Genomic DNA, 13,020 nt, shown 5'->3' with positions numbered 1-13,020 from the left:
CATATGTTAAGTAATACAGGGAATTTAGGGCTGTTTACCTCACCTAATAAGATCGAGTTTAAGTAGAGTTAGTTATATATTATTGCCCCTTAGCTGTTATGGGTCGAAAATGACCAAATATCTTAAGAAAGAGGACTTTCAGTGGAGATATTTGTATATCATGGCCCAGAAGAAATGAGCAAATACCTAAATACCTTAAGAAAGAGGAGTTTCAGTAGTGATAGTTATATATTACCGCACCACGGTTTGAATTAGGGATTGGTAGGCTTTTAGTTTCTTTTCAAATGTTAATGACATCAACTTCCTGTATTGTCAAAGAAGACCACCAATATACAAATTGAAATGTAACCGAAGCGTTCTAAGCATCGAAAACAAACTTTGTATTTTATGAGTAGAAGGGGTCGAACGAGAGTTTTCGCTTTTTACTTAAGGTTGAGCATCGGGTTCATCCGGCCCAAGCCTCGGCAAAATTAGCCTTGGGCTAACTGAAAGACTTTGCAGGCAGCCCAAGTTTGGCCTGTTTAGTCATCAGATAGTGTCCGACTGTGTCAATTTTATAGCTGTCGAATATTCAGTTCAATATCCACCCATATTTAAAACTTTTAATATTTTATATTTTAATGTCTTAGAAATCATTAATGACATGCCAAAAGTTTTTAAGAGTACCATCAAATACACATAAAGAATTTTGAAGGGCGAACACATGAAGAGTTTTTAAGGAAGTTATTGGTGAAAATTTTTAAGTGAGTGATTGCTAATGTCATATTATTTGGATGAAGATATATATATATATATGGGCCAGTCGGCCCAATTAAATTTTTTAATTGGGTCGGCTCAAGCGTCACTAACCAGCCTAAATTCACTTATCATTAATCGGATACCTAACTACCTATCAGATACCCGACCCACTGTTGGCCTTTGTATCTGCCACCAGGCATCCGCCCACCCAAAATGCGGAAAAAAAACCCGCGACAAGATCTCGTGTTCTCGATGCCGCATTCTAAATTTTTTTTACCGAAATAGCCCCGAGTCTCGCGAGTCATCGATCCCCTCGTCGACTCGGTCGCGGTGAGCCCAGAGGTACGCGTGCGTCTCGGCTTAAGTCTTCCAATCAGTAATCGATTAATCCAGGGAAATTGATTATATAAATACCTCTAACCCTTTTTCTACGGTTTTGATCGGCAGAAGAGAAACCCGTCCCCCCAGAAAAAAAAAAAAAAAAACGAACAAGAAAAAAAGGAGGGAGAGGAAAATAAGTTAGCTTCGGCTCTGAGAATTGTTCGGGTGATCTCTTTCTCATTGGATTTCGCTCTTCTCGTTCCTCGCTGAAGATTTCTTTCTGAAGGAATCGATCGGATCGTTTCTGTCGACGATATGTTAGTTTTGATTCGATTCTTTTATTGCTACTGGAGATCGGGGTTTTGGACGGTGGATTACGGTCTCTGATTTCCTTTCTGTCCTGCGTTTTTGTTCAGTTGGAGAATGCGCAGGTGATCGACGAGCTGGTTGAGGTGCGCGATCTTCTTTTATTGATTTGTCTTGGGATTGCGACTTCTTTAGGGTTTATTTTCCATCTTTATCGGAATTGGCCTTTTGATGCTTGTGAAATGCTTGCGTTTGATAAGATTTAGGTTCGAGTTAAATGTAGCTGAGAGTCGGTTTAGTTCCTCAGTTTATTTTCCCGAGATTATACATTGTTTGATTGTAAGGCTGCGTGATGATGACGAGAGTCGACATGGGAAGTGAACGAGAGGTTTGGATGAATAGATCAAGATTTTATGCAAAAAGAAGCTTTTGATTCATTCTGATCTGTCCCTGACTTTGATACCTGTGTTATAAAATGGAACGAAGCGTTGCACCTATGGCAAGATCGTAGCGAATCTTCCAAGTTCGAGATAACGCAATCCAAGAATCGATGTTGCCGTCACGAGACTGTTTGTGAGCTGGTTTGGAGTTCCTGAGTTGATCATCGGAAGCTGCAGACGCTCTCGAGTGTGTCTTGGTCATATGTTTTGATAACGTAAACTGCCTTATGTCAATTTCTAGGTGTACCTATTGGGTTGGTCGTTCTTAAGGTGCTGGTATTGCATCAGTTGAAAATATTTGTTTCCTTTATGTAATTTTGTCTTAAAGAATTCGGTTTGATGGGCATCATTTGCTTCCTGGAATAAATCCCTTTTTCTTGTTCAACTAATCATAAGGAGCATGCCTTCTTCGAGGTTCCCTGTCTAAATGTTTCCATTGTGTGCGTCAGATAGATATATCATGCCATCATCGCTCTTTGCTAATGCTTTTAGTTGCTGCTCCCTTATACAGCTCATTATACAGGCATACCTTGTAGAAGCTTGAAAGAATTCTAGCAAGCTCTGCTGTTACATGGTTAATGGTAATCAGCGGAATGTTCATCTGGTAAAAATTCAGGTGTCGTTCAACATAAATAATCATGTACAAATGCATACACATGGTTGATTTTCTTCCTGACACTGTATCGAGATTAGGTACGCCCATACTTTTTGTGTGGGCAAAGCATATTCAGTAGTATCCATCTCTCTCTACACTATCCATTTGTATGCACATAAGTCAACTGATAATGAACTTTGATGCTTAATTTCTGGAACATATACAGGGTGCAAAGTTTCTCATAAGTCTGTCGTTTTTGCTTGCTATTGCTAATCCTTACTGTCTTCTGCGTGTGTGTTTGTGTGTTCATAAGTCAACTGATGGTCACTCTGTTGCTTAATATAAGATTATAAGGTGAACAGGTTCTCATATTTCTGTCTTGATTGCTTGCTAATGCCAATCTATATTGTTTTTAGTAGGTGTGTTCTGTGGTTCTTTCATGAACTTTATAGAACGTGCTGACCGTTGGTAGAGATGCAGAAGCATGGATCTCTTAAAAGAAATGTTAATCCATTGCGCATATTTTCACGACATTCCGGTAATCATTCAGGCAGTAGGTCTCCCAGGGTAGTGACTGAGCAGCAGTCTTCCCCTACTGTTCTTCCAGAGAAATGTGGCAGTGTAAGATCCATTAGAGCAAGTGAAGGGAATGTTCTCAATGAAGATCTTGATAAGATAAAGGTGCATGAACACAGAATTGACATAGGAGATGAACATTCAGATTTGTTAGGTTATGTGGTGGTCTCAGGCAAGCTTTTCTTGGATAAGAAAACTCGCAATACAAATGCTGATGTGCAAATTTCCAAGGAAAGTATAGAGCAAAATGGATTTGATGCTAAGCTTACGAGCAAGGCATTAATTTGGGGGACTCACACCCTTTATATCAATGACATAATTTCTGTAAGTTTCCTCTACATATAACACAATACACTCCATGTTTGAATATTGATCTGTTTTTTCTCTTTAATTTGTTTATCTGTCCTGATATTCTTTTCCTACTTCTACTAGGTCTCCTATAATAGTGGACTCAGACATTTTACAGTACATTCATGTCCGATACAGCGGAAACCATGTGGCCTTTCTTGCTTTATAAAGCCTAAGAGGTGCAGAAAGGACTTCAGATTCTTGGCCTCTACCTCAGAAGAGGCCATTAAGTGGGTCAGTGGTTTTGCAGATCAGCAATGCTATGTGAATTGCTTGCCTCATCCAGTATCTTCCCAGAGGCAAGGATCTGATGTGGTTTCTAGTGATTTCTTTGCTGAGCCTTACATTATGCGCAAAAAACCTCCAACATTGCTCGTCATACTGAATCCACGCTCTGGACGTGGTCGTTCAAGCAAAGTTTTCTATAGCAAAGTGGAACCCATATTTAAGGTTAGCTGCTTGTTTTTGGATTTTACTTGTTTGGTATTTGTTTTGGTATGCTAGAACAGCATTTTTGCTAGTTGGGAACAAAAAAGAAGAAGGAAAAAGCAGGTTGTCATCAAGCACTGGTTCTCCAGTGGTTGACTTATGCTAATGAGTGCTTCAATGATTTTGGCAAGAGAATGCTCGCCCTGTAGTTCACTTATTATCTGGTCACAATTTATAGAACTGAAGCTAAACCAAGCTTATCTATATGTATTTTGTAAATGCTTACAACCGAGTTCGACATCTGCTGATCAGCTTGCAGGTTTCAATATGGAAGTTGTCAAAACCACGTCACCTGGTCATGCAAGGACTCTTGCTTCTACTGTTGACTTTAACACTTGTCCAGATGGTAATGGTTGTTTCTTTTAAATTTCGTTAATATGATTGATGTTGATTCACATACGTGACTTGTACATATTAGTTAAAAACTTAAAATGTTGGTCCAGCTTTTACAGCAGTGTCTTGTTTGTTGGCAGGAATTATATGTGTTGGAGGAGATGGAATTGTTAATGAGGTTAGATTTAGTTTTACACTTTTTTCTTGTCAAATAGAAGCTAAGATTCCTTATCTGCTGTCTCCTTCAAAATGGGCAGTGTCATATATTTTAAATTTTTGGCATGCGTTGTTTAATTTTTACTAATAGTTTAATTTACAGAAGACACTAGTATCAGAGGGTGGAAAAAATGCAAATACCTGGGAATCATAAACACACACTAAACCTTGTTTGCAAGACAATATGCTTACTATATAGCAAGGTTCCTGGTGTTTGATAATGGATGTATGATCTTTATGAGGGTTGAATTTTGTTAATTGTCCTGAATCACATTAGAGTGTCTGTTTGCAGTCTGCAGCAATGCGGACACCATTTTGGTCACCTAATGAATGTTTTGAGAAATCCTTGCACCACCAAGTAGAATCCTGGCAAAGAAGTGCAATTTACTGTAGTAAATATCTTCATTGGTCATCTTTGCGTCAAGCTTATTACAGCATGCCTCCTGAATCACATTAGAGTGTCTTTTTGCAGTCTGCAGCAATATCTTCATTGGTCACCTTTACGTCAAGCTTAATACAGCATGTCTCCTGAATCACATTAGAGTGTCTGTTTGCAGTCTGCAGCAATATGGACACCATTTTGGTCACCTAATGAATGTTTTGAGAAATCCTTGCACCACCAAGTAGAATCCTGGAAAAGAAGTTGTGCAATTTACCAGAGTAAATATTTTCATTGGTCATCTTTACATCAAGCTTGATACAGCATGGCTCCGTTTAGCCCATTAGGTGTGGCTGAGACTGGTTTCTCAGGCCTGAAACTAAGAAAGGGGATTAAAGAACAACATACCTCCTAGCAAATTCAAGCCTTTTTCCATGCCGATCCCCCCCTTGCTGAATCAATGCAGAGAAGAAGAAAGAAGACAAAGAAGGAGAGTAACACAAGGAAAGTGTAGTCTTCTATTCTTCCATTTTGAGAGGGAGCTGCCTCCTAAAGGTCCACCACAAATAGAGGTTACATGATGGTATTTATAAAGGAACCCTTACATGCATGGACCCAGGTCATATGTAGAACTAACCTGATCCAGGACACAACGAAAGAGAATGAATAAGTGAATATTGAATAAAACTACTTCCTAAATCGAAAACCAATGGTATTATTTCTAACATAGTGGTGCTTGGAGTCTTAATCATTCACAATTAACTTTTTCTCATGTCAGAGGCTATGTTGATGGGTGACATGCTAAAAATTAGCTACATGGACACAAACCTCATCCTACATGTTGAGCTTGCATTCAGCACTATTGGTGAAGGGAGCATTCCTAGCGTCTATCATCTTTGGATATCCTGTTTTCAAGTTAACCTATTAAAACATGGAATCCATTTAGCTTCTTGTGAGGGCAGCATGAGGGAAAATATGTGATGCATCGTTTTGATATGAAATTGTGACCCTTACATGTTTTAACTTATGCTTCCTGATTCTCTAACCATTGTTTAAATACAAGTCAAAATTTTCTCTCTTCATCCTCAAAGGAACCTCAAATTGTGGCATTTTATTAATGGTTCATGCCATGAAATTATACCAGAGAAGATACACAGGCCTGGTTCTCTTGCATACTTTGTAAAGGTGATTCTAACTTTTAACTATTTTGTTCTTAGAAAAGAAAATCTTTAAAACACTAACCAGTTGCTGATCCGACAAAGACACCGACATTGCTCAAACAAAACCATCTCTATCACCACTCTTTGATAGGCAGTACTAGACATTGTATTTCTACATCTTCCAAGTACAATAACCACTTTACTGTGGCGTGAATTTTTTTATCATGAATGGATTAATTAAAAGTTTCCACCAGCCTTTGTTATTACTTTTCATTTGTGTCACTTTATCTTATCCTGCTTTCTTGTCATTTTTTCAAATCTCCCCTTGAAAACATTATGTTACAAGCATAAAATACAGGACACATCATTCTTGAATGCATGGAATGGGGATAAACATATCATACTGACCTACAAAGTTTTCTGCTAACATTCAAGTTTTGATCTGATAATTCTTATATTTATATTTTTGTTTTGTTATCAAAATAATGGTTACACACTTTTAAGCATTTTTCCTGGGTACCTGATGATATGCAGTGTCCCTTCAGATAGGTATGAAGATATCTGTATTACTTCTGCAACATGACAGAAGATTGTTTATTTATGGTGCTGGTTGTTTGGAACTATTTGTATAATGTGCTCCATTTTGTAATACAATTAAAAAATTTTCCTTGAGAATTGGGAGGGAGGTGGGACATAGGACAGAACCATCTTGGTAGCATCATTAGCGGTAGGTTCTGAATATAGGTCTCAAAGTGCAGTTTGAGACGACAAAAAAGAGAATTTGGCCTGTTGCAATTGCAAATTGATACAAATTATAGTTAAATGTTATTGGTGGTGATCCTTTTACATCTTCATCCTACATATCAACAATGAAAATACTGAAGATTTGTCTTTTTTCTTTTATATTGACATTTTGCATAGCGCACTAGAATGCAGGAGACAATTCTTCATTATTGAAACAGGACGATTTGATGCTGCATGATAGTTTTACTAGAGAGTATGAGTACATGAACTTGTTCATCTGTTGCATTCATGTCGCCATGTCCTGGTCCCGGTGTTCTGTGTAGGCATCTTCTGTATGAGCATTTTTAAGCGCCATATTGTTTTAGTTTTAGTTGAAAGTTAATATGATATCACTTATGTCTTTTACTTATCAGTGTAGATGTTAACTCTTGGTTGAGCAATTTGGTTGAGTTGGGACAGACTGATAGTTAATTTTATGAGCTTTCACAGGTTTTGAATGGTTTGCTTTGCCGAAAGGATCAGAAAGAAGCCATTTCAATTCCAATTGGCATAATCCCTGCTGGTTCAGATAATTCACTTGTTTGGACTGTTCTGGGAGTCAGGGATCCTGTATCTGCTGCAATAACTATAGTGAAGGTAGCTACATTGTACACCTGACAATTAAATTCTTATCTCCCTAGGTGAAATTCCTGTCTATGGAATCCTATTCCTATATATTTGTCTTCGCTTCCTACTTATAGTCTCAAGCCAGTGGGCTTAGTTTTTGACATACCGCATAATAATCTTAAGTGGTGCTGCAAGCCTGAAACTATATGTTTGTAGGTCATGTAGGAGACTCAAAAATTACAAAGAGCCAAAATTGTTTGGATGAACTAGATCTTCAGTACGTCAAATGGTCTGCAATAAATAAAAATAGAAACTACCCAAATCTTCTGCCCCTTTCTTTTCGTGTGGATGAATTATTGCAACCTTCAGAGAAGCAAGTTAGCAAGAAGTTATGTAAAAGTTTCACCCAAAAAAATTTCAACCTTTTGTCACTTATCCTATCATGTGTCAGGATTTGTTTGTTTGTACAGTTAAGATGATTTGGACAAAACTCAAAACTGAGCAATCATTTCAGCTTATAAATGTTGTGTTCAAGTAACTGACCTTGTGTTTAAGGTGATATGAATCTAAGGTTAAGCTTGCTGGTAATTTTAACAGCTGATCTTGAGAAGCCTAAGCTTAATTTGGCTGCAGATATATCTAGTCTATTTGAGTCTCTACCCTCTGTTGCTGTTGCATTCGGAATGTTTGCTTTCTTAAGCTTATGTGTTATCATAAAAATTTTGGCTAGTAATTTCATTACTAATTGTTGAGTATAATTTTTTAACAAGTTCACCTTACCAATATTAAACTTTCGTCACAATTAAATAGCCACTGAAATTGTAATTCAAAGTTTCAAACATAGTTAACTCATCTGCTTGAAATCTGCTTAGTCTGCATTTGATTGTCCATGTGATTTCTTTCATTATCGGAATTGTTTGAATGAAAGGGAACTAGTCAATGCTTTTGTTCCTTAACAATTTATTGGGTATCCTTTCTTTACTCTGGTTTTGGAATTTGTTTGTTATATGCAGGGGGGCCTTACGGCTACTGATGTTTTTGCTGTTGAGTGGATACAAAGTGGTGGAATACATTTTGGAATTACTGTTTCATATTATGGATTTGTTAGTGACGGTAACTTTATTAACCATTCTAGAAAATCAACTGGTTTAGCTTTAAACAGTAGTGCATTGTTTTTTGTTGGATACTTCATCATGCTTCCATGTTCTCTTTTTGTTCGATGCAAGACAGTGCATGTGTGTATGTGTATACACACCACAGAGAGAGAGAGAGAGAGAGAGAGAGAGAGAGAGGAGTTTCAGAAATGCATTTATGGGTGAAATTCCACCTGTTCTTACATATTGAAATCAAACAATGGTAGAAATTTTCAGAAACTTTCACCTGTTCAGGAAAGGTCGACTTGGGAAGGACGGACCTATCTTTGTTGAAAATTTGAAATCATCTACCCATCATGGGGGTGGAGAAACCTAGCCTGAATTCTTTTTTCAGTCTTTCAAAAGCCCCCTTAGGATTAGTCCCAACTGGTTTCAGGCTTCTTGTTTTGGCGCTGCGCCAGCCTCAATGCTTCAAAGTAATCTCCCACTAGATTTATTTGCTCAGAGTTTAGACTCTTTATTTTGTTACCTAATGGTCCTAACTCTCTATGGGCATGCTAGACTCCTGATTTTGTGAATAAAGTTTGCAGGTATATCAAGTTAATAGATTAATCATTTGACATGTTAGAGCTGACTTGATCTCTGATGCACATTTGGCTTTTTTGAACAGATAATGCATTGATTCTAGAAAAAGTTTGAGCTTAGCTTGTTTCTTCATATATTACTTCTTTCAAAATGCAACCATCTCTCTTTGGTGGGGGTATGCTGCTGTATTGATGTAATTGAATTTCTTGTTGCAGTACTGGAGCTCTCTGACAAGTATCAGAAGCGTTTTGGTCCTCTCCGCTACCTAGTTGCAGGGGTTCTCAAATTCTTATGTTTGCCAAGGTACAGCTTTGAAGTGGAATATCTTCCTGTATCAAAGGCTATATCAGATGTTGAAGGGACTCTTGCAGCACATGGAGATCCTCAAGATTCATCAATCTTGTATCCAGATATCATGAGGAAGTCTACCATTGCTGGAATCACTAGGGCATCAAGCTTATCAAGTATCGACTCCATTTTGACTCCAAGTAGAATGTCAGGAGAACTAGACACAACTTCCAGTACTATTGCTGGCAGTGAACCTTCAGATTTTGTGCGTGGTATAGACCCTAAAGCAAAGCGTATGTCTTTTGGTAGAAGCAATGCAACCCATGAACCCGAAGAAGTTCTTCATCCTCCGGCGCTATCAGCAACCCCTAGTCGGCCAAGGACAAGATCAAAATCAAGGACGGAAAAGGGTTGGACTCTTACTACCACAAATGATTCACGGGGATCGTGGGCGCATGCAGCAGGTAATGACAAAGAAGATATTTCATCAACCCTGTCAGATCCAGGGCCAATTTGGGATGCAGAGCCAAAGTGGGATACTGATCTCAACTGCTTTCCTGAAGACCCACTTCAGTTTCTGGGGCTGGGTGGCGATACAGAAGCATGTAAACATGAAATTCCGAAACAGGAGGAAAAGTGGATTGGTCAGAAAGGCGAGTTTCTTGGTGTTTTGCTCTGTAACCATGCATGCAAGACTGTGCAAAATCTGAATTCGCAGGTGTTGGCCCCGAAAGCAGAGCATGACGACAGGGCATTGGATTTGTTGCTAGTTCATGGAAATGGCAGGCTGAAGTTATTGAGATTCTTTTTGCTAATGCAATTCGGCAAACACCTCTCACTGCCCTATGTGGAGTACGTACAGGTATGTCCCTTCTACACTTTTGGGCAATGGTAGATGCGTCTATGCACCCAAAGTGCTTATTACCCTGTGATTATCTTCCCCCCAAAAAAAAAAAAAATTAATGACACTTATTTTATGACAATTCTATGAAAACTGCTAATTAACTATTGGGTACCTCGATGCTGTTGCAGGTAAAGTCATTGAGACTTAAACCTGGGAAAAATGCTCATAATGGGTGTGGCGTAGATGGTGAACTACTTTCCATGAAGGGTCAGGTTGTTGTTTCACTGCTTCCTGAACAGTGCAGACTGATTGGTCGTCCAGCCCAGGACCGTGTATAGTGATCTTCTTTTCGAGCCGTTGCTTCTGAAGAGGTCTGCTCTACTTCCACTTCCAGCAACCACTACGCTGTTGGAACATTCAATCTATTGTACCTCTTCTTTTTACCTATTTTGATGCTCATGTAAATTAATGTTTCTTCAGCCCTATGAGAGTCGATTCTTTTTCCCGTTGTATTTTCCTCGGTTTTTTTTTTTTTTGAGTTAGTCCGGAAACTGCAGTGAGTATCAATGTACATTTTTTTGGCCTCATCTCCTGTAGTTCCGAGATATTATTCCGTGGTGGGATTTTCCTTATGCCTAGGACTCTGGTTTTAAATGTTTTAACAGACATTTTTTGCGAGTCTATTTGTGACGAACCTGGAATATAAAATATGTACTGTTGTGGCGGATTCATCAAGAGAAATCACTACAGAAAGTTGCACAGTTTACTATCCCCTTACCTTTATTGGAGTCTCCTGTCCAGAGGTTTAAACAAAGGGGCGTTTTGATCAGTGGATGCACCTCTCTCCGTGTTGCACAATAATATATGGTTCAGATACGCAGCCTAAGATCTGTGCATCCGTTGGAAAGCCTAATTATTATGAACCCGCAATCAAAACCTCTATGCCACTCGAAAAACCTGCCCAGGTAATGTACACGCATTAAGAAAACCCATGTCTGCTGATCGCGACTGCCATGTCATAATAGAGGCTATGTTCCAACCAAATGAATGATAAATGGTGGGCTGCACTCAATAGGCTACATATTATAACCACCAATGTGGAAAGCAGTAGAAAGGATGCAGCAAAAATTAGTGTTGAAGTGAAAACCCAAGATCAAGTTCTAATAATGCCACTTTTCACGTGATCGATCGACAGGAATGTTCCACCCCCATGAATTTCGCAAACACGCTGAACATGGGTAACCTGAGGACATGCATGTGGGTATACTGCCATTAAGTGGTTCGATCTTTTCATAGTTCCTCGGACAACGGAAAAACTAGTTTTCTGATTTATAGGCAGTTGGCACAATAATCTCTGCCGTTTTATACTTAACGAGTCCATACTAACACTTGCCCTGTCGAGATACATGGTGATATAGATTTGCCCTGAAAAGGATAAACTAAAAAACCCCAGAAAAAAAACGAACCAGTACTGTTTGATAGTGAATCGTAATGGACACGTAAAATACTTGTGCAGTCACCGATCAAACACCTCCACTATGAAGCTTACATTTGAACGCATTAATGGTCTGAGATAGCCTGACTACTTCTTGTATACTCTTCTTTTTTGTTGTCGTTTCCTGCGTCTTTCTTTCAAGGCGAAGTGGTGAAACCATGGTGGGATTGACCCCTCGCTTTTAATAACACGACCTTCACTGCCCCCATTCCCTGCTGGCCGCATTTAATCCTTCATGAACGAGTATCTGTGTCAAGGAGGCGAGTGCAATGGTTTGGATTGAAGAGTTAGTAGGCCCCGAGTATCTGTCTCAAGGTGGTGTGTGCAATGGTTTGGATTGAAGAGTTAGTAGGCCACGAGTATCTGTCTCAAGGTGGTGTGTGCAATGGTTTGCCTCCTGTCAGGGTCACCAATGTATAAATTGAAATGCAGCAGGAACGACAACTTGAGACACCTGAAAAGTAGACCCTATATACTTTAGGAGGACAATATGAATTGGGTAAGAGCTTCAACACATCTTCCCTGCTCACCCTAAAAGTATCCTATATATCTTAGACACTCTTGCACGGACCGCTCTCCTCATCATTCAGCTCTTGGAGCTCTTCCTATTTCAATAGATTGCATTAATCCGCTCAAATGCGTATTATACACTTACAACCTTGGCTCTCCTAAATGTCGGATAACACACATCGATATGATGTGCGTGTTAGTAAGAGGAGGGACCAAACATCTTCAAACTACCCCGCATTTCTGTCCATTTTCATTAACGAAAAAGAATTCTGAAGAACATTCCATCCGTATCAAATTCTGCCACATGTTTAAGATGTAGAGCGCTCATGCCCTCAGAAGGCGGGACACAAAAATAATGGGCTTACCTACCTGCTTGCCCTGCGTTCAAGGGAAGTCTAGATGCAGGCTCTGCTGTACAATGGGGGCCCGACCAATATTTGCTGCTCATAAATATGGTTGGTTTCTGGTCCCTTTTCAGTCATTGACATGGTAGCCTTGGAGCCAAAACAGGAGGGCAAAAGAAAGCACCACAACTGATGCAGAGGGACCAATCCACAGTGCCCACATCACATTCTAACACTAAAGTCTTTCATGGCCCATCCACCTCGCATCCATAATAAGACAAGGATCTCTGCAACAAGGATAGGTGGGATAAACTCTCAGAGATCTGTCCCAAATTAGCCCTGCCCGAAGGCCTTTTTCCTCTATAGAGTCAGTCACCTGGAAGAACCAGGTCCGGGGCTCCAACTATAAATGTAAACGGTTCGGATTCTGGTAACTTGAACACATTAAACCTCGATTTTGATTGAATTTGTTACGCTTAAAAAACTGGGAGCCAAAACCATATGCTAACCACTTGCATCCCTAACTCAAGTTGAGTCATGCATGGTGAGCTTCATGACCCAACTAGGGTTCGGTTTGTGGACTTAAAGTTAACTTGTCGCATATTGTTG

The 13,020-nt window shown here is 39.3% G+C and overlaps 1 protein-coding gene across 2 annotated transcripts; it reads left to right on the top strand.

Annotated features, from left to right (window-relative positions):
- The first annotated feature begins 1,183 nt into the window (after nucleotides 1–1,183).
- LOC116260365 (sphingoid long-chain bases kinase 1-like) lies at nucleotides 1,184–10,831 on the top strand. Of its 2 annotated transcripts, none has more exons than XM_031638661.2 (9): nucleotides 1,184–1,511; nucleotides 2,820–3,300; nucleotides 3,409–3,774; nucleotides 4,066–4,159; nucleotides 4,287–4,324; nucleotides 7,135–7,281; nucleotides 8,265–8,364; nucleotides 9,146–10,080; nucleotides 10,251–10,831. In XM_031638661.2, exons 2-9 carry the CDS (start codon nucleotides 2,875–2,877, stop codon nucleotides 10,398–10,400), a joined length of 2,256 nt encoding a protein of 751 aa, XP_031494521.1. In that variant the 5' UTR covers nucleotides 1,184–1,511; nucleotides 2,820–2,874; the 3' UTR covers nucleotides 10,401–10,831. The 2 variants fall into 2 exon arrangements, with proteins under 2 accessions (XP_031494521.1, XP_031494520.1); XM_031638660.2 differs by having other exon boundaries at nucleotides 2,817–3,300.
- Nucleotides 10,832–13,020: the final 2,189 nt, after the last annotated feature.

This window comes from Nymphaea colorata, chromosome 9, assembly GCF_008831285.2.
Source record: "Nymphaea colorata isolate Beijing-Zhang1983 chromosome 9, ASM883128v2, whole genome shotgun sequence".
NCBI classification, from domain to species: Eukaryota; Viridiplantae; Streptophyta; class Magnoliopsida; order Nymphaeales; family Nymphaeaceae; genus Nymphaea; species Nymphaea colorata.
The sequence above is the reverse complement of the archived record's forward strand: the minus strand, read 5'-3'. Positions and strand labels throughout refer to the sequence as shown.